At 47.0% G+C, this 22,851-nt stretch overlaps 2 protein-coding genes across 3 annotated transcripts in view; both read left to right on the forward strand.

Annotated features, from left to right (window-relative positions):
- Positions 1 to 899, forward strand: part of VWF (von Willebrand factor) — a 137,076-nt gene extending 136,177 nt beyond the window's left edge. For both annotated transcript variants that reach the window (XM_044228748.1, XM_044228749.1), the window contains exons 51-52: positions 242 to 339; positions 559 to 899. In XM_044228748.1, the coding sequence (XP_044084683.1) occupies positions 242 to 339; positions 559 to 747 (287 nt within the window). In that variant the 3' untranslated portion in view covers positions 748 to 899. The remainder of the gene's footprint in view (positions 1 to 241; positions 340 to 558) is intronic.
- A 3,610-nt stretch (positions 900 to 4,509) lies between these two features.
- The window catches only part of ANO2 (anoctamin 2), a 340,666-nt gene continuing 322,324 nt past the window's right edge, over positions 4,510 to 22,851 (forward strand). The window contains exons 1-2 of the mRNA XM_044226412.1: positions 4,510 to 4,620; positions 17,664 to 17,769. Coding sequence (XP_044082347.1) covers positions 4,510 to 4,620; positions 17,664 to 17,769 — 217 coding nt within the window. The remainder of the gene's footprint in view (positions 4,621 to 17,663; positions 17,770 to 22,851) is intronic.

The raw sequence follows: 22,851 nt of genomic DNA on the forward strand, positions 1-22,851 counted from the left end.
TCCTGCCATTCAGATTGTACCACTAAGTGAATTAAACCCAGCTGTAACTATTACCTCTGAATCAGAGGGCCAGGAGATGCAGAGGTGAACCAGGATAAATAGTTCCCTCCCTCGCAGCCAGCTTCAGTGATTTGGTTCCTGTGAAACTGACCTTTTTCCAGTGAAGTGAGGGAGAGTGGCCAGAGAGCTTTCTATCGAACCTCAGCCAGGCCCCACGCCCCGTCTCTCACCTGTCCTGTAGGTGAGGAGGTGGAATGCAAAGACATCACAGCCAGGCAGCAGTATGTCAAGGTGGGAGACTGTAAGTCTGACGAGGAGGTGGACATTCATTACTGCGAGGTAAGGGGGTCCTGGCTTCAGTGAGGCCAAGGTGGGGAAGGGTAGAATTATGTTTCCTCATCAGACATGCGTAGAAATTGCAGCTAGTAGGATTTGGATGTAATAGGACCATAAGGATGGGGGCATGTCAGACTTTCCTGAGACCTACCTTTGCAAATTGCCTAGCAGGCCCCTCCAGTGTTGCAATGCCACCCCTCACCCCACCTTGTTCCGTTACAGGGTAAATGTGCCAGCAAAGCCTTGTACTCCATTGACACGCAGGACGTGCAGGACCAGTGCTCCTGCTGCTCGCCCACGCGGACAGAGCCCATGCTGGTGCCCCTGCACTGCACCAATGGCTCCGTAGTCCACCACCAGATCCTCAACGCCATGCAGTGCCAGTGCTCCCCCAGGAAGTGCAGCAAGTGAGGTCACCCCAGACCAGACCCTGCCATCGCCCGCCACCTGAGACTGGACCAGCCAGTGTGCTGCTCTCGCTCCTTCTCCTCCTCCTCCTCCTTGTGCTCCACTCTGGAGCCCTCCTGTGTCCACAATAAAGGCTAATCTCTCACCTTGCAAAACGCTGGTGGTTCACTGCCTCTTCCAGGCTGAAATGGCAGGACGGGGGCGGGCAGGGCCCAATCTCCACACCTCGTTCTGGGGGAGAAAGCACAGGCTCCATCCGAAAAAGTGCTCCAGCCCCAAGCATGGCCAGCCTCTGGGAAAAAATGGTGTCTGCCTCCATGGGGTGGGGAGAGGATTGTCTGGGGCAGGACTTCTCAGAACCCAGCCCCAAATCTCCAAAGGGATTTGCTCAGAACACTAGGTTCTCCAAGCTCTGGATCCACGGGCTTCTGAACAGAGCAGAGGGGTGGGCCCTGGAGCCAGGCTCCTGCCAAGGCAGACGTGGTCATTGCCAGTGTGGCTGACCTTGGGCTGAAGGAACTTGAGCAGGTGTGCAGGGTTTTCTCCAAGCCCTTGGCTCCCTAAGTTCCCGCGTATCCTCGAATACACTGAGGACTGAGGGACTGGAAATGGGGAGCTGGCAGGTACAGGAATAGGGGCCCATCTAGCAAAAGCTCAGTCCTGGGGGATAGGCCCCAGACTTGCGGGAAGGCCTGGGTTCTACACATGGCCCTCATTCTACGGTGTGGCTCCCAATAAAACCATTAGTGGTTCTCAGCCTTAGTTTCCTCATCTGGAGAATAGGAACATGAGTCTGAGTCATAGGGTTGAGAGTGTCAAATACAACTGAAAGTCTGCAGCAAACTGTCAATTGGTCTTTAATAACATAAGAAGCAGCAAGAATAAAAATGAGGGGAAATCAAGGCTCCAAGTGGGGGAATAAGTGTCTTGTCAGTGGCAGAGCATTAGAGACTGACTATATCCTGAGGGGAGGAAGAGCTGAGTTTCTTTTGGGCTGTATGCTGGATGCCCCGGCCCTGTCGACTCCAGACATCTCTTAAGGAGCTGTGTGGCCTTTGGCAAGTCCTCTGAGCTGTTTTTATTCTCTGTAAAGGTGGGGGGGGGCACTGGATTGGATGATATATAAATCCTTTCCAGCCCCACCAGCCAGCCCTTCCAGTGAGTAGAGGCTTTCCTGGGCTAAAAGGGTCTGGAATGAAAATCAATTCTCCATCAAATTCCTGTTACAAACCCAGGGTATTCCCCTCATTCTCATGGGTCTTCTCTCCCCAGCTAGAGTCTCCACCATCTTGCCAGCTTATACATATAAACTCTTCACATAAAGTTTAAGGAAGGACAATCTCTCCTTAAGAGTGACATTACTGGGGGCCCCTGGGTGGCTCAGTGGGTTAAAGCCTCTGCCTTCAGCTCAGGTCATAATCCCAGGGTCCTGGGATGGAGCCCCACATCAGGCTCTCTGCTCAGCAGGGAGCCTGCTTCCTCCTCTCTCTCTCTCTGCCCACTTGTGATCTCTGTCTGTCAAATAAATAAATAAAAATCTCTTAAAAAAAAAAAGTGACATTACCAGTTAGTGATTTGGGGACTAGGTGAAATCTGGCATTATCTCTGTCCTTCCACTAAAAGATGTCTGGAGTCGACAGGGCCGGGGCATATTCAGAACCCAGGTCCCTGACACCAAGGTAAGAACTCCCAGGTCACTCCACTGGAACCACGCTGTCCCCGTTGTTTACAGGGCAGGTCCTTGCTGGCGTGGAAACCAGTGACTGCTGCGTTTCTAGGACTCACCCCCTTTCGATGCTGTGGGGAATCACACGGAGGGGACATACGCTACAGGCAAACAGAATGGATTGTGTTGAGCAACTTTGGTGGTGGCTTAGTTAGCAGAGGAAAGGAAGAATGGATAGAAGTTTTATATAACTACTCAATAATTTACAGGTTGTCATCTGTCCGTCCATCTCCGGGCCTCCAACTCTGAGTAGCCTCTGAGGTCTCTGTAGGAAACCAGATCTGGGGCCAGGGAATTACCTATCTCTCTTCTTACTGGTCGCCTAACACTCTACCTGGTGCTGAGGTGTTACTGGAGGCCTTAGCCCCAGAGAAACTCAGCAGGGAGGCTACCTCTCCAGCATAAGGTGTCAACTTCCCAACCCTCTATGCCTCCGTAGCATGAATTTCTCCTCAGATTTACTGATAGGACAATTCACAGCCAAGAAAAAAAGCCAAATCAGAAAAGCTGTATGTTTTGATTTTTAAAAAATGGCAAGGAGCAGGGAAAGGAGGCTGCAGACTGAGAAAGCCCCAGTGGGGGTGTGTGTGTGTCTCGGGGGCTTTCCCTTCCTCCAGGGGTTTAACAGGACAGGGTCTGCCTCTGGTCTCAGGGACTCCTCCTGCTTGTCCTCAGAGCAGGTGACACAAAGTCCCCCCAAGGTGAGCGTTTCAGGGAGAATCTCAAGGAGAGCTTATACAGGGGCTAAGGGATTAGAAAGTGCAGGAAGAAGAGAAGAAAGGGAATGGATCAAGGAACCAGGGTAGAAAGGCTTCCAGGGTTCTTGGCCTTGAAAAGACAGGGAGGAGGGTCGCTGGGAACGAATGGGGAGAAGGCCCTTGTTTGGGAGGGAAAGAAGCAGAAGAGCAAAGCCGTTGCCACAGGGACGCTGAGCAGGCTCGCTGCTTGGGGATCCCGGCACAGTTCTTAGAGGCGAGTTGCTTGACCTTTCACACTGTGGTCTCATCTGTCAGATGGGCTCAGCAGCAGCAACTGCCTCACAGGTACAGCTCACAAGTACAATCCCCCAGGTACAGCTCTGGGAAGGACATGGAAGTCCTGAATAAACATCAGCCCCCATCCCTCCTCGGCCCGAATAAAGCTCTGGACTGGGATCTCACACTTCTGGTTTTCTTTCTGCGCCGCCCCTGACTCCTCTGTGCTGTCTACTCCCCCTTGTCCTCTGACAAGCAGGGAGCAGTCGCCACCGGCCTCCCTTATCCGTGCGGGAGACACGATTCCTCACCTCACACTGAAGAATAAATAGCATACTTGACCTTAGCAGAATACCCTTTCGCTCGTTTGGGTTCCTGGCGTTCTCTAACTTGTTTGAGCCTTGGGGCGTCTGGGAGTTGCCGATTCCAGCGCCCGGAGCGGCCCTTCAGAGGGTCTTCCGAGTCTCTGCTCACCGCGGGCACCTGAACCCGGCGGAGCGACGGCGCCCCTCGAGTGCTCTGGGATGGAGATTCCAGACTCCCTCCTCCACCACGTCCCCGTCCCGAGCGTCTCAGAGGGACGCGCCCTGCAAGACTACCTCGCCCTCCTTCTGCCCCTCGCAGCCCCTCTTCCTGTCCTCCTGTCCCTTGTACCTTATCCCCCCTCCCCCCGCCCCAGCCCCTCGGACTCCCGGGGAGGTGGGGGCGGCGGGTCGCCGGGCGAGGGGAGCCGACAGTGCCCGGGAAGGACGGGGCGGCGGGGCGGGACCGCACACTACTCAGCCGCACCGCGCGCCCCACAATCCGGCGGAACGCGCACCCCGACCCAGGTTCGGAGGGCCCTCCCCGGCTCGGGCAGGGCCGGCAGCTCCGCCCGGCTCGCCCCTCGGCCTCACCAACCCCGGCGCGGCCGGGACTCGGGCCGCCCGCGGGCGCGCTCCTTCCCCACGTGCCGCTCGGCGCGCGGGGAGCGCCAGCTCGAACCCGGGCGGCGGGGCGGGCGGCGGGCGGCGGGCGGGGGAGGGGCGGGCGGGGGGCGGGCACGTCCGGGCGCCGCCGAGCGCCATGGAATTAGCCCCGCGGCGGAGTAAGCCAGAGCGGACACCCTCGCCGCCGCGGGCCGGTCCGGCTTTCGTGTCCGGCGTGCCCGCGCCATGGCCGCCCCCGGGCTGTGCGGTGAGTCTCCCCCTGCCCCGGACTCTGGTCCCGGGCGTCCGGCCAGCTGTAGGGGGGAGCGGGGCTGCGAGGGACGGAGCCGTCATCCCCGCTCCTCGCTTCTGGGGCCGCTGACCCCACGTGAACCCGGAGAGGGAGGTGCGGGGCCCTGGTCCCTTCCCCGCCGGGGTCGGGGAGCTGAGGGACGCCGGAGCAGTTTCCCACACACTTATTATTAGTATTTTTTATTTTTATTTTTATCGAAGAGAGAAGGCAGGGCAAGAGGCAGAGGGTTGGTGCAGCGGCTTTTTGGTGATTGATGACCCATGCTTACCTCTGCGTTTTGGCCTCAACTCATTACTAGTCGTTAGGTGTTTAGTTGAGCTTATTTGGGGCAAGCAAGCAGCTGGGGTTTAATTCCCAACCAGTCTGCTGAGGATGGAGGTTCAGATTCATCACCAGTGACTTTGACTTTGGCTTTCCCAGGGTGTCCTCAGGATTTCAGGAATTCTCTTCCCCCCCAACCCAAACCTGCCTTCAACAGGGGCCTTTACACCCCAGGGTGCAGGGCCACACAGGCACCCCTTTTCTTAGAGGAAAAGCAAGTGCAGGTGGACTTCTGGGAGGGGGATATTATTCTGCTGCATCTCTCAAGCTATACTGAGCGGACACATGCACTTGGGCAGGGTTGACCTTGCCTGGAAAGGGATTATGTTGAGTGTCTTTCTTCGGGTGATTCTTGAGTGAGGCATAAGGCTGGGAAGTGCCCACTCCATTGGCATAAACTGTGAACCAAGGGAACTGAAAGGTAGGTGTCGGGTACAGTCCTGGAGATGCCTCTGGGAACCATGTGGACCCTGGGCGGGGACAGAAGGCCCTATTGAGTGATGTTAGCTCTATAAGCCCAAAGGCAAGTGGCAGGTTGGGGGAGGATCTTAGACCGGTTGGGGTGAGGGATGGCTCTTCTAGAGGTCTATGGTATTCTGCGTCCCTCTACTCTCCTGGAGTTTGTTCTGGGGACCTGACCCCAGAGCCCTGGCCCATCTAGCTGGGTCATCCTGACAGACATTTGCTCTCTCACTGTGTCTTGCCACACACCTGTCATTTTGGGAGGCAGAGACCTAATGGGATGGTCCTTTCCAGCAACCTGTAATACTCTCTGAGTTGCATGGATGTGAGAACCTGGGCTCCTTTGCTGGCTGAATGAAGTGGAGGTGTGAGGGGGAGCGGTGGGTTCCAAACACCAACCTCAGGTTCTGGTCTGGTCACTCTGCGTACCTTCTCTGCCCTCGTCCATGGTAGGGCAGGGCTCCAGGACATGAGGCATAGGGCCTCAAGTGAAGCTTGTCCTTGATTTAATGAAATGAGACCCTGATTTTTTGGAAATTCACCCATCTGTAAACTCTTTCTGCTGGCCGAGGGAAACTTGTTCCACCCTGTGTGTGGCGTTCTTAGAGCACGTGGAGAACAGAAATTTGGCCACTAGACATAAAGATCTTGCTTCTAGTTGCAAAATAGACTCGGTCTCCATTTGTGATCAGGTGGTTAGGTAAGGCTTCTCTGCAGAGATGAGTTTGAACAGAGATTGTGTTGAATGAAAGAACAAGCCTTGCATATACCTGGAGAATGATCTCGCAAAGGTGAATATAGGTGAAAGACCCTGCTGCAGGAGTGTGCTTGAGCTGTCCAAAAAATAGTGGGGAAGCCAAGTGCTTGAAGAATAGAGATGAAGAGGGAGCGTGGCAAGAATGAGCCAGCTCCTGCAGAGTGCTGTAACTCAGGCCACCTGTTCTTGGCATTCAGAGAAAAGCTAGCCTAATATTCATTAAGCATCTACTATATCTAGACTCTGTGCTAGGTGCTTTGCCTCACAACAGCTTTATTGTTGGCGTTCAGTCCATTTCATTGAAGAAGAGCCTGACGTTCAGAGAGGGGCAGAAATACGCCTGTTACCTTATGTTATCCACCAAATAATCACGGAAGGGTAAAGTTAGAATTCAAACTTGTTTTCCCCAGCACGTCACCTTGTGGCTTTTGCTCTGTTTCATAAGAAATCATTAGAAGAAAGTGTACGTACCAGCAAGTGGGTTGGGAAATGTGGGGGGACCGGGGGCTTTAAGGGGAATACTGATTTTGCAAGGCTGTTGGGGAAATATGGTGGTCACAGGCCAGGAAGGGCTGTTATCTCTACACTACAGTTGACCCTTGAACAATATGGCTTTGAACTGCGTGGTTTCACTAACATGCAGTTTTTTTTTTTTTTTTTTTACAGTACAGTACCTGAAGTGTCTGTTCTCCTTATGATATTCTTAACACTTCCTTTTCTCTAGGTTTGTTCTAAGAATGCAGTATATAATACACATAGAAAACGTGTTAATTCACTATCTATGTTACTGGTAAGGCTTCTTATGAACAGTAGGCTATTAGTAGGTAAGTTTGGGGGAGTCAGAAGTTACATGCAGATTTTTAACCACACGAGGGGATTGGCACCCCTAACCCTGCATTGTTCGAGTCAACTGTATTTCCAGTCTCAGATCATCATGGTTAGTTCATCTAGTGGGACCAAGCCCAAGGAGGCTGGATGTCATCACCAAACTTGTAAGGAAATGTACCACTGTGATCTCTGCTGGGGACATGTCTTAACCAGCATGGATTAGCTGAGTGCCGCATTTAGGGTTTACGTAGGCATGGGAAACTGACCTAGTGATGACGGTGGGGAAGATGTGTTTAATTCCTGATGGGCTCTAGCAAATCTGGCTCACTGCCTTTATAAGTGCAGCTCAGATCAGCTCAGAGGACACCTGTGAGCCAGACTGCGCCAAATACTGTGCTCAGGGTTGGAGTTACAAAGATTAATAGGGCACAACACCTGCCTGTCAAGACTGTATTTTCTAGACTCGTGGAACCCTAAGATGATCTTAATACTTTAGCAGCCTTATCCACTGCTGTGCATCCTGGGAAGGAGGAGGTGGCTTCAAACTTTGACTTGTTCAGACCACACCAATGACATTAGCCCGACCACACTGTAGTTATTCAAGATGTACTCAACGTCTTTCTTGGACTCCTACTGACAGCCCTGCTTTTCCTCCAGAATCTTCAAGGACATAACTTTTAGTTTGTCTGACTGACAACTCTCCCTCTAGGTTAGCCTGCACTGAAACTACTGAAGGATCTCCATTCTCACCATCAGCTGGTGTCACGCCCTCCCTCTGCTGAGTAAACACAAGCAGAGGACACACCACCCTTTGTTAAAAAATGAAATGCAACCACGTGAATTGGAAGGTTTCATTGGTTTTATTAAGTGGCACATGAATCGGGCAAATCCCATCCAGCAAATAGAGGGGAGCGCTACAAAATGGAAGGTTTTTATAGGAAGGTGGGCGGGGTGAGAAGTTATTAGCAAAAGAAAAAGGATTGTTTCAGGCCTGGAAATAGCTTTTTTTCCCCATGATTTGGAAGATGTAATTTATATATATATATGTAAATGTATATAAATATTTCATTATATAACTAAATATATATTATATAATTATATATTATATATATTAGAAATATAGATATATTTAATTAACTTAGAATGTAGTATTTGCTTCAGGGGTACAGGTCTGTGATTCATCAGGGTTACACAATTCACAGCACTCACCCTAGCACATACCCAATGTCCATCACCCAGCCACCCTATCCGCCTCTCCGCCTTTTTTGGGGCAAGGGAATGATAGTGTGTTTGTCATGCGGTTTACTACCTCACCAGTGTTGATGGGGAAATTTCAGACAAATCTTTCAAAGGTTACATACCCAGGATAAAAGGTCACATTCCTGGGATAGGTTGAAACTGTTGATTTGCTGGAGGGGTGTGTTGTGTGCATGTGTGTGCAGATGACTCCGTTTTGGGCTTGTTTTTTTAATCCTTTGTATCTTCTGACTTGTTCACTGACAGAGATAATCCATACTTTCTAGTAATCCTCGATGCCTGATACACAGCATTAGCTAATTAAAAATAGCTTAGAGGCGCCTGGGTGGCTCAGTGGGTTAAAGCCTCTGCCTTCGGCTCAGGTCATGATCCCAAGGTCCTGGGATCGAGCCCCATATCGGGCTCTCTGCTCTGCAGGGAGCCTGCTTCCCATCCTCTCTCTCTCTCTCTGCCTGCCTCTCTGCCTACTTGTGATCCTGTCTGTCAAGTAAATAAATAAAATCTTTAAAAAAAAAATAGCTTAGAAAAAGCAATAATATACTTCCATTGCGGAAAACGTTTAAATACAAGTAAATAAATTAAAAATAAAAGTTCCCTGTTTTTAATTATTTTTGTAATTAGTCTTCACTCAAACTCCTTATTAGTCTGTTTTTATTTTTGCCCGTATCAAATAACTGTTTCTTTTACTATTTATTAATCTTCAAACAGTTTACAAAAGAGAAAACCCCAGATACAGTAACACTTAAATGAACAAATGCCAAGTAATGAAGGATTGGGAGAACAGTATTATATCACAAAACTTAGACTAAGAATAGTTATTGCAGTTGAACAAAAATTTATCTCTGAACTTCTGACAAGCAGGTCAGAAAACAGCAAGTTGTATGGGTTTCATTGTCTGATAGAAGGAGGCTAGTTCTAGTTCATCAACATTAAACCTTAAGAAGAATGTCACAGTGATATTTGTGCTATTTATATAAGACATTGCCCAACATAATGAGCTGTAGTTTCATTAATAGATTTTTGGAAAGAGTATTATTCATCACGTGAGCATTTATTGTTTCTGATTTTTTTTTAAAGGGGTGTTTGTGTGCTATTCTTTCCTGGGCCACACTACCCTACTATGTTTTTAAAAATGCTGTTTGCAAGCCTGTAGGTCACCAGCCACTGGGTTAAACCTCTAATTTGAAAAGTAGTAGCATATAGCATATAAAAAGCTCCTTGGTTCATTCACGCATTTAGACCAGAGAGGCTGCCAGTCAACGGACACAAGACCCTTCCTCAGGAACAGCTCCCCAGGTTCACTGTGGTACCGTTTCCCTTTGGCCTAAAGAACCTCCTTTAGCAGGTGTTGAAGTGTAGTTCTTCTGGTGACAAATTCTCTCAGCCTGTATTTTTTTTTTTAAGATCTTATTTATTTATTTGAGAGAGAGAGAGAGAGAGAATGAGCGAGCAGGGGGAGTGGCAGAGGCAGAGGGAGAGAGAGAGAATCTCGAGCAGACTCCCTGTTGAGCACAGAGCAGGGCTCGATCTCATGACCCTGAGGTCATGACCTGAGCTGAAACCGAAAGCTGGATGCTTAACTGACTGAGCCACCCAGGCGCCCCTCTCAGCTTGTGTTTTCTTGGAAGACTGTCTGTTTTACTCTCCTTCCGGAAGAACACTTGCATCAGACATGTTTTTCCTTTCGGGACTCCAGGTGTTCTCTGTTGGTCTCCAGGGTTTTGATGAGAAGTCTGCCTTAATCCAGATTTTTATTTTACTCAATGTATAATAAAGTGTAATATTTTCCTAATCTGGTAGCTCTCGATATTAATATTTTATTTTTATTTTTGGTGTTGAGCAATCAGACTATGATGTGTCCGGGGTGATTTTCTTTGTGTTTTTTCCTCCTTGATTTTTTTTTTCTAACCTTCTTGAATATGGATATTTTATTTTATGAGCTTTTGGGATAATTTCTCTCGCTCTTTCTTCCACTGTTTTTCTGCCTGATTTTCATTCTCTCCTTTTTCTAACATGTATGTTAGACGATGTGGTCCCACCACTTCCTAAGACTGTGTTAAATTTCTTCAGTCTTAGTCTTCTCTTCTTTAGACCAGATCATTTCTGTCGCTCCATCTTTATCTTCTGCTGATCTTTTCTCTGCCTTCTCCAGTTTGCTGTTAAACTCATCGAATGAAATTTTTCTTTTTCATTATTTTATGTTTCAGTTCTAGGAGTTCCATTTTTTAAAAAATGCCAGCTTTTTTTTTTTTTTTTAAAGATTTTATTTATTTGACAGAGATCACAAGTAGGCAGAGAGGCTGGCAGAGAGAGAGGGGAAAGCAGGCTTCCTGCTGAGCAGAGAGCCCGATGCGGGGCTCGATCCCAGGACCCTGAGATCATGACCTGAGCCGAAGGCAGAGGCTCAACCCACTGAGCCACCCAGGCGCCCCAAAAAATGCCAGCTTTATTGACATATAATCACATACCATAAAATCCACCCTTTAAAAATGTACAATTCAGTCATTTTTATTCATAGAGTTGTGCATCTTTCATTGCTCTCTAATTTTAGAACATTTTCATTATCCTAAAAAGAAACCTCATACTCATTGACAGCCATTCACCTTTCCTCCCTCCCTCTAACTCTCGGTCTCCATGAATTTTACTATTCTGGATATTTCATGTAAGTGGAATCATACTGTATGCGGGGCTTGATCCCAGGACCCTGGGATCATGACCTGAGCTGAAGGCAGAGGCTTTTACCCACTGAACAACCCAGGTGCCCTTGATTTGCATTTTTTAATGACTAATGATGTTGTACATCTTTTCATGTGCTACTGAATATTTCTTGCCTATCTTCTTTGGAGAAATGTCTATTCATTTCCTTTGCTCATTTTCAAATTAGGTTGTTTTTTAAATTATTGAGTTGTAAAAGTTCTTTATGTATTTTGGATACAAGTCCCTCTTCTGATACATGACTTGGAAATATTTCCTCCCTTTCTCTAGGTTGTATATTCACTTTATTAATGGTGTCTTTAAAAAAAAAAGATTTTATTTATTTATTTATTTGTTTGTTTGCTTAGAGAGGGAGCTGGAACAAGGGGAGGGCGGAAGGAAAGGGAGAAAGAGAATCTTAAGCAGACTCGACATGAAGCCAGACATGGGGCTGATCTCAAGACCTGAGGTCATGACCTGTGACAAAATCAAGAATCTGTTGCTCAACGACTGAGCTACCCAAGTGCGCCATTAATGGTGTCTTTTAAAACATTTTTAATTTTGATGAAAGCTAGTTTGTCTATTTTTCTTTACTTGCGTGTGCTTTTTGGTTAAGAAACAAGTGCTTAAGGTAATAAACATTTACTCCTGTGTTACCTTCCACATGTTTTATATTTTTATCTATTGCATTTAGGTCTGTGATCCATTTCTGGAAAATGTGAATTTTTATGTATGATGTGAGGTCCAACTTCCTTCTTTTTTGTGTGGATATCCAATTGTCCCAGTACCATTTCTCCCTTTCTTTCTCCACTTCTTAGTTCCTTTGTTGAAATTCAAGGACTTAGGGCGCCTGGGTGGCTCAGTGGGTTAAGCCGCTGCCTTCGGCTCAGGTCATGATCTCAGGGTCCTGGGATCGAGTCCCGCATCGGGCTCTCTGCTCAGCAGGGAGCCTGCTTCCCTCTCTCTCTCTGCCTGCCTCTCCATCTACTTGTGATTTCTCTCTGTCAAATAAATAAATAAAATCATTTAAAAAAAAAAAAAAAGAAATTCAAGGACTTATTTCTGGAATCCCAGTTCTTTTTTTTTTTTTAAAGGTTTTTTATTTATTTGACAGACGGAAATCACAGTAGGCAGAGAGAGAGGAGGAAGCAGGCTCCCCGCTGAGCAGAAAGCCTGACGCAGGGCTCCATCCCAGGACCTTGGGATCATGACCCGAGCCGAAGGCAGAGGCTTCAACCCACTGAGCCACCCAGGCGCCCTGGAATCCCAGTTCTAATGAGTGATTAATTCTTCTGTCCTTATGCCAATACCACAGTAACTTTGCAGTAAGGTGTTTTTTCTTTCTTTCTTCTTCTTTTTTTTTTTTTGTATTTGATTTTGTATCCTGAAACTTTACTGAAGTTATTAGTCCTAACAGTTTTTTTTTTTTTTTAAAGATTTTATTTATTTAAGTGACAGACAGAGATTACAAGCAGGCAGAGAGAGGGGAGGAAGCAGGCTCCCCGCTGAGCAGAGAACCCGATGCGGGGCTCGATCCCAGGACTCTGAGATCATGACCTGACCCAAAGGCAGCGGCTTACCCACTGAGCCACCCAGGCGCCCCTAGTCCTAACAGTTTTTTGATAGTCTCCAGGGTTTCTCCATATAATATTATGTCCTCTGAAAATAGTGCCAGTTTTACTTCTTCCTTTCCAATTTTGCTATCTTTATTTCTTGTTCTTGCCTAATTGCTGTGCTTGTAGTAAGTTTTGAAATCGTGGAGTGTGAAACCAATTACATTTACATTGATTTTTGTTTATATTTTCTAGTTCTCTGCACTTTTGCAGTTTCCATATCTTCCACTTACTAAGATCATAGAAGTATAAACAGTGCAACTAGGAAGGAGCAATGAGAACAAACACTAATCCCCTTGACAGGACCAGATCCAGCACAGGCTATGTCTGTGTGTATGACCAAGGCTGGCCCAGCAGCCTTTCCAGTGCAGGTGTGAATCTTTCTTGAGGTTGGGGAGAGAGTTCATTGGCCCTGGGTCCCTCTGGGCCTACTGAAAAAGGCCAGAGGGCTGATGTGAATTTTTATTGTGTTCTTTGTGTCTTTCATGGGTCACTTTTGTCTGTTTCTTCCATGTCTAGTAAATTTTGATAGTAAAATGGACATTGTGCATGTTACAACACTATCTTTCAGGAGAGTTAAAATTTTTTTTTTAAGAAAAGTTTTCCAGCATGTAGTTCAATTACGAGCTGATCCCTTTGAGTTTAATATTTAGGTCTAGTTTTCTGCTCATTAAGGTATATTTTTGGAAAATACAAGGTTTTTCCCATGATTCTTTAACTTGGTAAGACTCAGCCTCTCATGTGTCTCCCCTAGTGATCTGTTCAGGGCTTGGCCTTAGAAGTTTTTAGGGATAGTCTGCTAGAAACATAGCGTGTGGTTCTTACTCCTAAAATGGGATCTCATGTCTCAGCTGGATATCTGGAATGTTAGGACATGTTAATGAGGTCTTGCTGCTCTGGCTGGGATGGAACATCAATGTCTTCCAGTACTGCGTGACCTCCAGCATCTTGTTCTGATCTCAGGGTGGTGGTAGCCTCTCTCTGGTCAGCCTCATACATCTTGCCCTTAACGCGAGTGGAGACTTGCTCTCAGCCAAGGAGTCATGAAGGTCCTCAAAAACCTCTCTAGAGAACATTCTTGGCACATATTTCTCCTCTTTTTCACTCCGCCCCATAATTTCCAGCCATTTTAGTTTCTCCAAGCCTTGACCTCTGCCTCCTCAGTTCAGTGGGATTTTCCTTTACTTGGGTTCCTGCTTCCTGAACCCCAGTCAATAATGTGTCCTTATGGGATTACATTTATGACTTTCTATCTCGAAAATTGTAGTTCCAAATGAGGGATGTGTTCAGTGCCTGAAAATGTTTGGCTTGTGTACTTTGTCCTGTTTTATAGCTGTTTACAGAAGAATGTCCACCCTAGTACCAGTGATTTTATCGGTACTAGAAACAAGTTTATCAGCAGGTTTTTAGGTAAAAAGTATTCTGTTGAAAAACAGTTTCAGTTGTAGGTCATTGGCAAAGGCCAGAAGTAACAGGACTTTCTAATATTCAAAAGTGATCTTCATGATTTAGAAAAGAATGAATTTGTTGTATTTATCTAATTTTAATGAGAAGCTGAGAGCCCAGCCTTAATTTCTGTCTTAAGAGAGAGTTGGACCATGGAGATGCCTGCAGGTAAGGCCACAGCTTTTCTTTAAAATCACCTTTGTTAGTGCTCAACAGTACTGGAACTCAACATAATGAAAGCTCCAGAATTCTATAGCACAAAGCATAGTGGAGATTATTTTGCACAAAGCATAGGGGAGAAATCCTTCTGCTCATCTTTTGGGCATTTCAGTTTTTTAATTTGCTCTTTTGTTGAGCACCTACTATGTGCCAGGCTGCAGTGAAGGTCAAAGATGATATCCAGTCCCTACCTTTGAGTATCTCCCCTGGCTTGTGATTTGCAGAAATTGAGGGGGGGGGCTGTTAAATCTGTCAGGCTGGGAGAAGTTTGGGGAAGGGTCTGTTGAACTGGACTCTGACATGTGGGTATTTGGCTTGGATGGTATCTCAGTAGACTAATTACTGCACTTGTGAGTAGAGTTATTTATTATTATCTGCATTGCTAGTGAAGGGTACTGTATTAGTTAGGGAAACACTCAGCTGCTCTAACGAATAGACCAAAAAATAAATAATGAGTAAAACATGACAGTTTATTTCTTGCTAAACTAATAGTAAGCTGAGTAAACAAGTGACTGGGGTGGCTCTTATCCATATAGCTTTTCAGGGACCCAGCATGATGGAGGCTTAATCAGTTTCAACTCTGACTTCCAAGGCAGCCCCGAGGGCTTTCCTCCCAGTTATCTGAAAGGGGAGAGAGCATGGACAGGCAAGCAGAAGCAGGCACAGAAGGTTTCTATGGGCTAGGTTTGAAGGTAACATGTATCACTCTGTTACATTCCTCTGGCTGTAATTGTCTTGTAGCTACATGTAATTGCAAGGGAGGCTAGGAAATAGGGTCTAGCTATGTGTCCAGAAAGAAAGAGAGAACATGGAATTTTGGTAAGCAGCTAGTAGTCTCTGTCTTAGGGACTTACCAAAAATGATAATTTTAGTGTGGCATGGTCACACTTATTTTCCTGAATTTAAGTTGCAGAATTACATATTTGTCTCTCCAAAGAAGTCTCTGAGGTCTTCAAGTTTCAGCAGCCATGGCAGGACAGGGGTTGCTAAATACTTATTAAATGGTTTTTGAATAAAGGAATGAAATTTTTTTTTTTTTAAGATTTTATTTATTTATTTGAGAGAGAGACAGTGAGAGAGAGCATGAACAAGGAGAAGGTCAGAGAGAGAAGCAGGCTCCCCGTGGAGCTGGGAGCCCGATGCGGGACTCGATCCCGGGACTCCAGGATCATGACCTGAGCCGAAGGCAGTCGTCCAACCAACTGAGCCACCCAGGCGTCCCTAAAGGAATGAATTTTTAAATTTAGTTTTATTTGTCTGATGCCAAAGTCCCCAAATGATGATGATGATATTGATAATAAGAACTGCTATTTATTGAGCATCTACTGCATGCTAAGTTTTTGGAAATTGTTTTAGTTTTTGTTTGTCCTGGAAGTTTTTTATCTCTCCTTCTACTTTCAATGACAGCCTAGGTGGATGTAGTATTCTTGGCTGCATATTCTTCTCGTTTAGTGCTCTGAATATATCATGCCAGTCCTTTCTGGCCTGCCATGTCTCTGTGGATAGGTCTGTTGCCAGTCTAATATTTCTACTGTTGTAGAAACCTCTTGTTTCTGTTGTACAGACCTCTTGTCCTGAGCTGCTTTTAGGATTTTCTCTTTGTCACTAAGACTTATAAGTTTTATTGTTAGATGATGGGATATTGACCAATTTTTATTGATTTTGAGGGATGTTGTCTATGCCTCCTGGATTTTAATGTTGTTCCCTTCACCAAATTAGGGAAATTCTCTGCTATAATTTGCTCCAATATACCTTCTGTCCCCCTCTCTCTTTCTTCTTCTTCTGGGATCCCAATTATTTCAATATTGTTTCGTCTTTTGCTATCACTTATCTCTCGAATTGTTCCCTCGTGTTCCAGTAGTTGTTGGTCTCTCTTTTTCTTGGATTCTTTATTCTCCATCTTTTGGTCTTCTATATTACTGATTCTCTGTTCTGCCTCATTTATCCTAGCAGTAAGAGCCTCCATTTTTTATTGCACCTCATTAATAGCTTTTTTTATTTCAACTTGGTTAGATATTAGTTCTTTTATTTCTCCAGAAAGGAGAAAACCATAATTTTCAACTCTAGTTCTGACATATTACTAATGTCCATATTGATTAGGTCCCTAGCCATTGGAGCTGCCTCTTTTTCTTTTTCTTGTGTTTAATTTTTCCACCTTATCATTTTATCCAGGTAATAGATGAATGAGAGAACAAAATACTGAAAGGGTAGTAACAACCCCAGAAAGATATACACTAACCAGATCAGAAGAAACCTGAAACCAGGGGGAGAGGAAAGAAGGAAAAAAAGAAAAAAATGTGTATATTAGACGGGTGAATAGAACAGAGCCACACATTTGATTTTGGATATATTTTAGTCTACCTCTCAAAATTTTAACGAGAGAAAAACATATATATACAAAATTAAGGGTAAACATATTGAAGGGCTTGAATATGACTGTAAAGATGAAAATTTAAAAAGATTCTAAAAAAGGAATTGATAAGTTGGTTGAAAAAAAGAAGAAAAAAGACAAAAGAATGGGATCAGGCTGGAGACTAGAAAAAGCCATGTGCTTGATTAGGGTATATTTTGATCTATTAGAAGAAACTGTATCCCTAAATTTTAAAGAAAGAAAAATCTATATGTATGCAAAAAATAAGGTGAAATACAATGAAGGGATAGAATATGAGTATAACTATAAAAATTAAAAAAGATTTTTAAAATGGTATTGACAAGATAAAATAGTTAAGAAATGGCGCCTGGGTGGCTCAGTGGGCTGAGCCGCTGCCTTCGGCTCGGGTCATGGTCTCAGGGTCCTGGGATCGAGTCCCGCGTCGGGCTCTCTGCTCAGCGGGAAGCCTGCTTCCCTCTCTCTCTCTGCCTGCCTCTCCATCTACTTGTGAATTCTCTCTGTCAAATAAATAAATAAAATCTTAAAAAAAAAAAAAGATGTTAAAATAGGAAAGAGGAAACATTAAAAAATAGAATAAGAAAAAATAAAATTAAAAAAATTTAACTTTGAAAGAGTAAAGAATCTTGGGAAAAAAGCCATGAATTCTACATGCTGTATTCTGAGCTTTGAAGTTCTGCAGTTCTCATTGATCAGTGAACTTGGTCTTGGCTAGATGCTCTTGCTGATCTTCTGGGGGAGAGGTCTGTTGCCTGGATTCTCAAATGAGGTGTAATTGTACTGCCCTTGCCAGGGGCCAGGCTAAGTAATCTGCTTGGTTTGCTCTCGGGAGATTTTGTTCCCTGAACGCTTTCCATACCTCTTTGGAGGATGGGAATGAAAATGGCGGCCTCCCTATCTCCAGCCTGGAGGAGCTGAGAGGTGGGAGCCCCACTCCTCAGTGCACCCTCAGAGAAAAACACTCAATCCCTCCTGTCTCCCTGGTCTCTGGCTACACTGTGAGCTCACTCAGCCTGTGACCAAGCATTTCTGTCGCAGGCCCACGGCTCTGTTTGGAGTCTCCAAACCCAGCAGATTCCTGCTGCTGGCTCCTGCGCTGCTCCTCCTAGAGGAGGAAGGTGAGTCTCCCTGAAGGTGAGACTCCTTTCCTTCATAAGCTCCTTTCCTTCCCTGTGACTCGATCTCTGCCCACACTTTTGATTCTGTAGACCAGGGATCTCACCCCTGGTGGTATAGTGGAGCACCTCACACAAATGAAGTCCAAATCTTCAGGTGGAGCCCAGACATCAATATTTTAACTTTCTTAGGTGATTCTAATTATGGATCTAGGGTTGAGAACCAGCCAGTTTCTCCACGGACCCTCACCTTTCTCAGTTGCTGACTGCTCATATTTTAAGTCTGGCTTCCCACGACCATCTCTTCCAACCCACAGAGCCGCTCCTGGATGCTTCTGTCTCTCCTTCTTCAGGACTACTACTTCTGGTTCTGTCCTTTGGAATGTGGTGACCATCGCCTCACTGATAGTCAAATGAGGACACATCTGGTTTTAAGTAAGAACAATTTATATTTGGCTAGGCCTAGTAGAAGTGGAGTTAGGAGAAATTAAAAAATGTGTCTCTCAAACTTTCCTCTCTCCTAATTATTATGGGCTCTCCAGTCCTTTGAAAAGTCTGACTCAGTCCCTAGGGGTGTTTCCAGTGTGTTCATGAACAATTCTTCAGGCCTCCATGTGGCGTTAACCATCTTAGTTGATGCTTGAAGTTGTGGATTTCCTTCTCCCAAGTTGTGGGAAGACACTTGTCCTCCTCCTTCTGAAGCCAGTTATGTGCCAGTCCTCATGCTTGGGGCTAAGCATATGTGGTGAGCAAGATAGGCACTTTCCTGTCCTTGAGGAGAACACAAGTGAACAGATAAGGTTTGCTGTCTATATGATATGAACTTACTCATATCAGTTAACCAGGCTGTAGCACAGAGAAAACTTTCGAGCAATTTCCTATAGCTTATACATGTATTTGAGATATTTTATAAAATTCTCAGATTCATTCATGTTCTTCTTCCCTGCTGAATCCCTCTGTATGCCTCATTTCTCATCCAGGTCGGAAGCTGGGATGGCCTGGGCAGAGAGCTATGACTGCAAGAGCTGTCTTAGGCTTTAGTCTCAGACCCAGTCTATTTTGGGCAATGGAAATCTGTTCGACCTTCTTTGGAGAGCTGGGAATAAGACAGAGATCATCAATCTTGGTTATACCCCTGGTGATGAGAGGTGGGAGAGGCATGTTGGTGATGGAGGAAGATAGGGGATGTTGCAGGAATCCACCAAATATGTCCAGGAGAGGACACCCTCATACAGTGGTGTGCTTGTGTGTGTGGTGTTGGGGGTGGGTGGGTAGAAGAAGGGTTACATTTTGCTCGCCATTGCATCATCATGCTCTTTTCGTGTTAATGAACTTTCAGAACAGGTTGTGGTTGGCCAACAGAACAGTTTTGGTCAGTTAGGCTGTAGACTGGCTGCTTCTTCCTGGTGTAGGGGTGGGGACGCTTATACATTAATCTCATCAGCCATACTCCAGACCACAGTGTAGGATGGGCAGCTGGTGAGTAGGTTTCATCTGGAGAACTCCTCCAGATCCCAGTCCATGGGTTTTACCACGAAGCACTTCCTGAAATTCTGATTCTTTTCTTGACCTAGAATCTTGGGTCTGAGCATTGACCATAAGTGCTTGTTGTTTGAATTTTGTAAAGGGGAGGGGAGAGATGTTAAGAATGCTACCAGAAGGGACTTATCAGGTTGTCTTGGTTGAGAAGATATGTTTAGGGGCAGAAGGGAGTACAATTCCAAAGATCGAAGACCAAGGATAAGAAAAAGCAGGTCAGGGGCGCCTGGGTGGCTCAGTGGGTTAAGCCTCTGCCTTTCACTCAGGTCATGATCTCAGGGTTCTGGGATTGATTCCCCCATCGGGCTCTCTGCTTGGCAGGGAGCCTGCTTCCTCCTCTCTCTCTCTCTCTGCTTGCTTCTCTGCCTACTTGTGATCTCTGTCAAATAAATAAATCTTTAAAAAAAACCAAACAAACGAAAAAGTAGGTCACCTTAAGGAAGCTGCTGGTAGTTCAGTGTGCCTGGTGTGTGTGTGTGTGTGTGTGTGTGTGAGAGAGAGAGAGAGAGAGAGAGAGAGAAAGAGAGAAGTGGAGGGAGGGAGACAGGGAGGGGGGAGTAGCCAGCAGGAGATCAGTGATACTGGCAGGTTGACAGAAAAGAGAGTAAGGGGCCTTGTAGGCCATGTTAAAAAGTGTGTATTATAAACCAGAAGGGTCCTTTCTCAGCCCCTCCAATCCCATCACATAGCTGGCCACCTGCTGGGACTATGTGGGTAGAAAGGAACATGAGGAGGAGGAAGCAAGCCTTGCTCTCAGAAGGTTGATGATCTGAAACAGCCAAGCCCAGCAGCTGATTGCAAAGGACATGCAAATGATTGCCTTCCTCCCTGCAATCCCTTTTCCTCCCTTGCCCTTTGGATTATGCCCACTTCTCTTTTCTAGATGCTTCTCAAAAGTCGTGTACCCTGGGAGGCCTTTCTTGCTAGCTCTAAGCAGAGCTGCGGGCTTCTGCTTCTGCAGGTTCTTGTTCATACTCCAGCTTTAGCTTTTCTCTTGTTCCTGAAATGATCTTCTTATTAGTCTATTTTCCTTATTAATCTGCCTTCCTTGGGAGCACCTAGGGCAAGCCTTATATTTCCATTGTATTATATAGAGCCCAGGAAGTGAACTGGTTCTGAAATGAATAGAGACATAGTCGTTCAATCCCCCACCCTGCAACGACAGCCACTTGAGGTTGGAGCATGGCGGGATGGCATGTGGTGGTGGTGGTGGGGGGCGCTGCAGGGAGGGGTAAGTGGGCTGTGGATGGGTGTATTCTATGTGAATGGAATGTGAAGGAGTATTCAGACAGGTGAGCAGGGCCCAGATCACAAGAGGTCCTGTGTGCATATCAGACAATCTGGTCTTCATCTAAGAAGAGTGGATCGAAGGGGAGTAACTTGGTCAGGTTGTGACCTGAGGATCAGAGGGGAGCAAGCTAGTGGCAGGGAGGCCAGTTAGCTCTTACTTACCCAGGTTCAAGGTAAGGATGCACACTGTCGCCGTGTCATCCTTAGGAAGGGGATATTTGAGCATCGGTGGACAGAGGGCTGTTTTTGAGTCTGAGAGGCAGAGCCCAAGAGGCAAATCTGCAAATAGTCCTTTATTGTGTGGAGGGGACTGGAAGACCGTCCTTCTGTTGCTCAGGCCTCATGCAGAGTCTAGGAAAGTGCTGTTCAACAGCAGCTGTGGGGCAGGGCCTAGGGTGATCAGCAGGGCCATTGGGTCCAAATTTTAAGCTTGGCACCTCTAATTTTGACTATCAAGTTCATGCAGGAAAGCAGGGTAAGACCTCTGCACAAGTGCTGACCCTACCTGAACTGCCATCCATCTATCCCAGGATGCTTGGGGAGGGGCCACATGAACATCCACAAAAGTCTGCACATGCCCAGGTCTCTCTGAACCCCACCTGGAGTCTTGTTCTCGACCTGGGAGAGTGTGGACGCACTGTCTCCACTCAGGGTAGCGCCGGCCTGTCTGGCTTTACCTGAAACAGTGGCCTTGAAGGGTGGGGAGAGAGGCGGCCCTGTTCTTCCCTTCACACTTGCCCTGCCTGTGCTTTGTAAGGAGGCCGTAATGATGCCATGAGGGAAGCTTCGAGGAAGAGCGCTGCTGCCTGGAGGTCAGGCTCCCACAGGACACCACCTGCTGCTGTTCTTTCTTGGAGGCTCTGGAAACCTCCGAGAGCCCCGATGACTCACCTCCCGCTCCTACTTGCCTGGGGAACCCACTTCCCGCTCCCAGTCTGTTCAGCCTTCTGCCGCCTTGCTCTTGGTTGTGCTTCCTGGTCCCTTTGCTCTCGTTCTCCCGCCATCCCCTACTGCCTGAGCTCTCCCAACCCCCCTCGCTCTCCACAGCCCATGCCTGGCCATTTCCCCTCCTCAGAAGCCCCGTCCCATTCCGATCCTTTGCTGTGACCCCAAAGAATTTCACCAAACTGTTTGAGAGCTGGGGCATGGTTCGAAGGGTCTGGAAAGAACCCCTACAACATCTGTCCCCCCACCTGGCATGGTGCCCAGTGCCTACCATTGGAGGGTATTCCTCGTGGTGAGACCAGAGCCCTGCCCCCTGCACACATGCAGGGCTTGGGACATCTCCAGAGTGCTTTAGAGTTTCCTGAATTCTTTCCCTTCTGTTGTCTCAGGATGCCAGCTTTTGGAGCTTGTAAGCCGAGACAGCAAACAGCTCAATGGGGGAATGGGCGTCAGAAGCCCCTGATGGTGGATGGGAATGGGGACCCCAGCTGGGGAGGGGCCTTGGCTGGGCTGGGGGAAGGGATGGTGTGAAAGGGCAGGCCACGGGAGGACCCTGAAAACAAGCTCTACTTGCTTTTTCATTTAGATTTGGGGGCTCTCCCTGCCTTTCGTCTCTATTCCTTTCCCTCCGGATCTCTGATCCTGCTCCTTTGTCTGCCTCTGTGGTGTAGCCTAAGGCACCTGCAGCCCTCCTGAGCGGTGGAGGTGGGATCCGTCCAGAAGGGACAGAGTTCACCCCTGAAATTGTGGTTCTAAAGGCTAAGAAATTGTGCAGTGGTGCCAGATACAAACGAAATCCTGGTACCGGGGGATAGAGAAGCTGGTGCTTCTCCTGCCTCCTCTAGGAGCACTTCCAGGGGGAGGGGAATAGGAGCAGGTAGGCTGGTGGCAGAGAAGGGCAGTTCTGGGACTGAAGGCCAAGCGACTGGTATGAAACAGAGAAGTGAGGGTGGGCAGAAGCATGGGAAGGGCCAGGCCCTGAAGCCCTGGGGTAGGATTTGGTAACAATCCCTCACATTTTCTGTAGCTCGTGGACTTCCCCAGGAGTTGTCATCTTTCCTCTTGCTCTGTCTCACCCACCCCCTGTGGGGGAAAAGATAGGGTAATGACACCCGCCTCTCAACTGTGGAAGTAGAAACTGACGTCAAAGAAATCACATTATTTTTCTGAAATTGTGGCAATGCCAAGACGTGGCGCTGAGGGTCCCCCTGGCTCAGCGTGGGGGTTGCCACGTGGCAGGGTGCCGACGGCGAGGCCTGCGAGGAGTGCTGGGGAGCAGTGTGGTTGTCACCCCAGCCCTGCTCAGTTGTC

The sequence above is a fragment of the Neovison vison genome, chromosome 12 (assembly GCF_020171115.1).
Source record: "Neovison vison isolate M4711 chromosome 12, ASM_NN_V1, whole genome shotgun sequence".
Lineage (NCBI taxonomy): Eukaryota > Metazoa > Chordata > Mammalia > Carnivora > Mustelidae > Neogale > Neogale vison.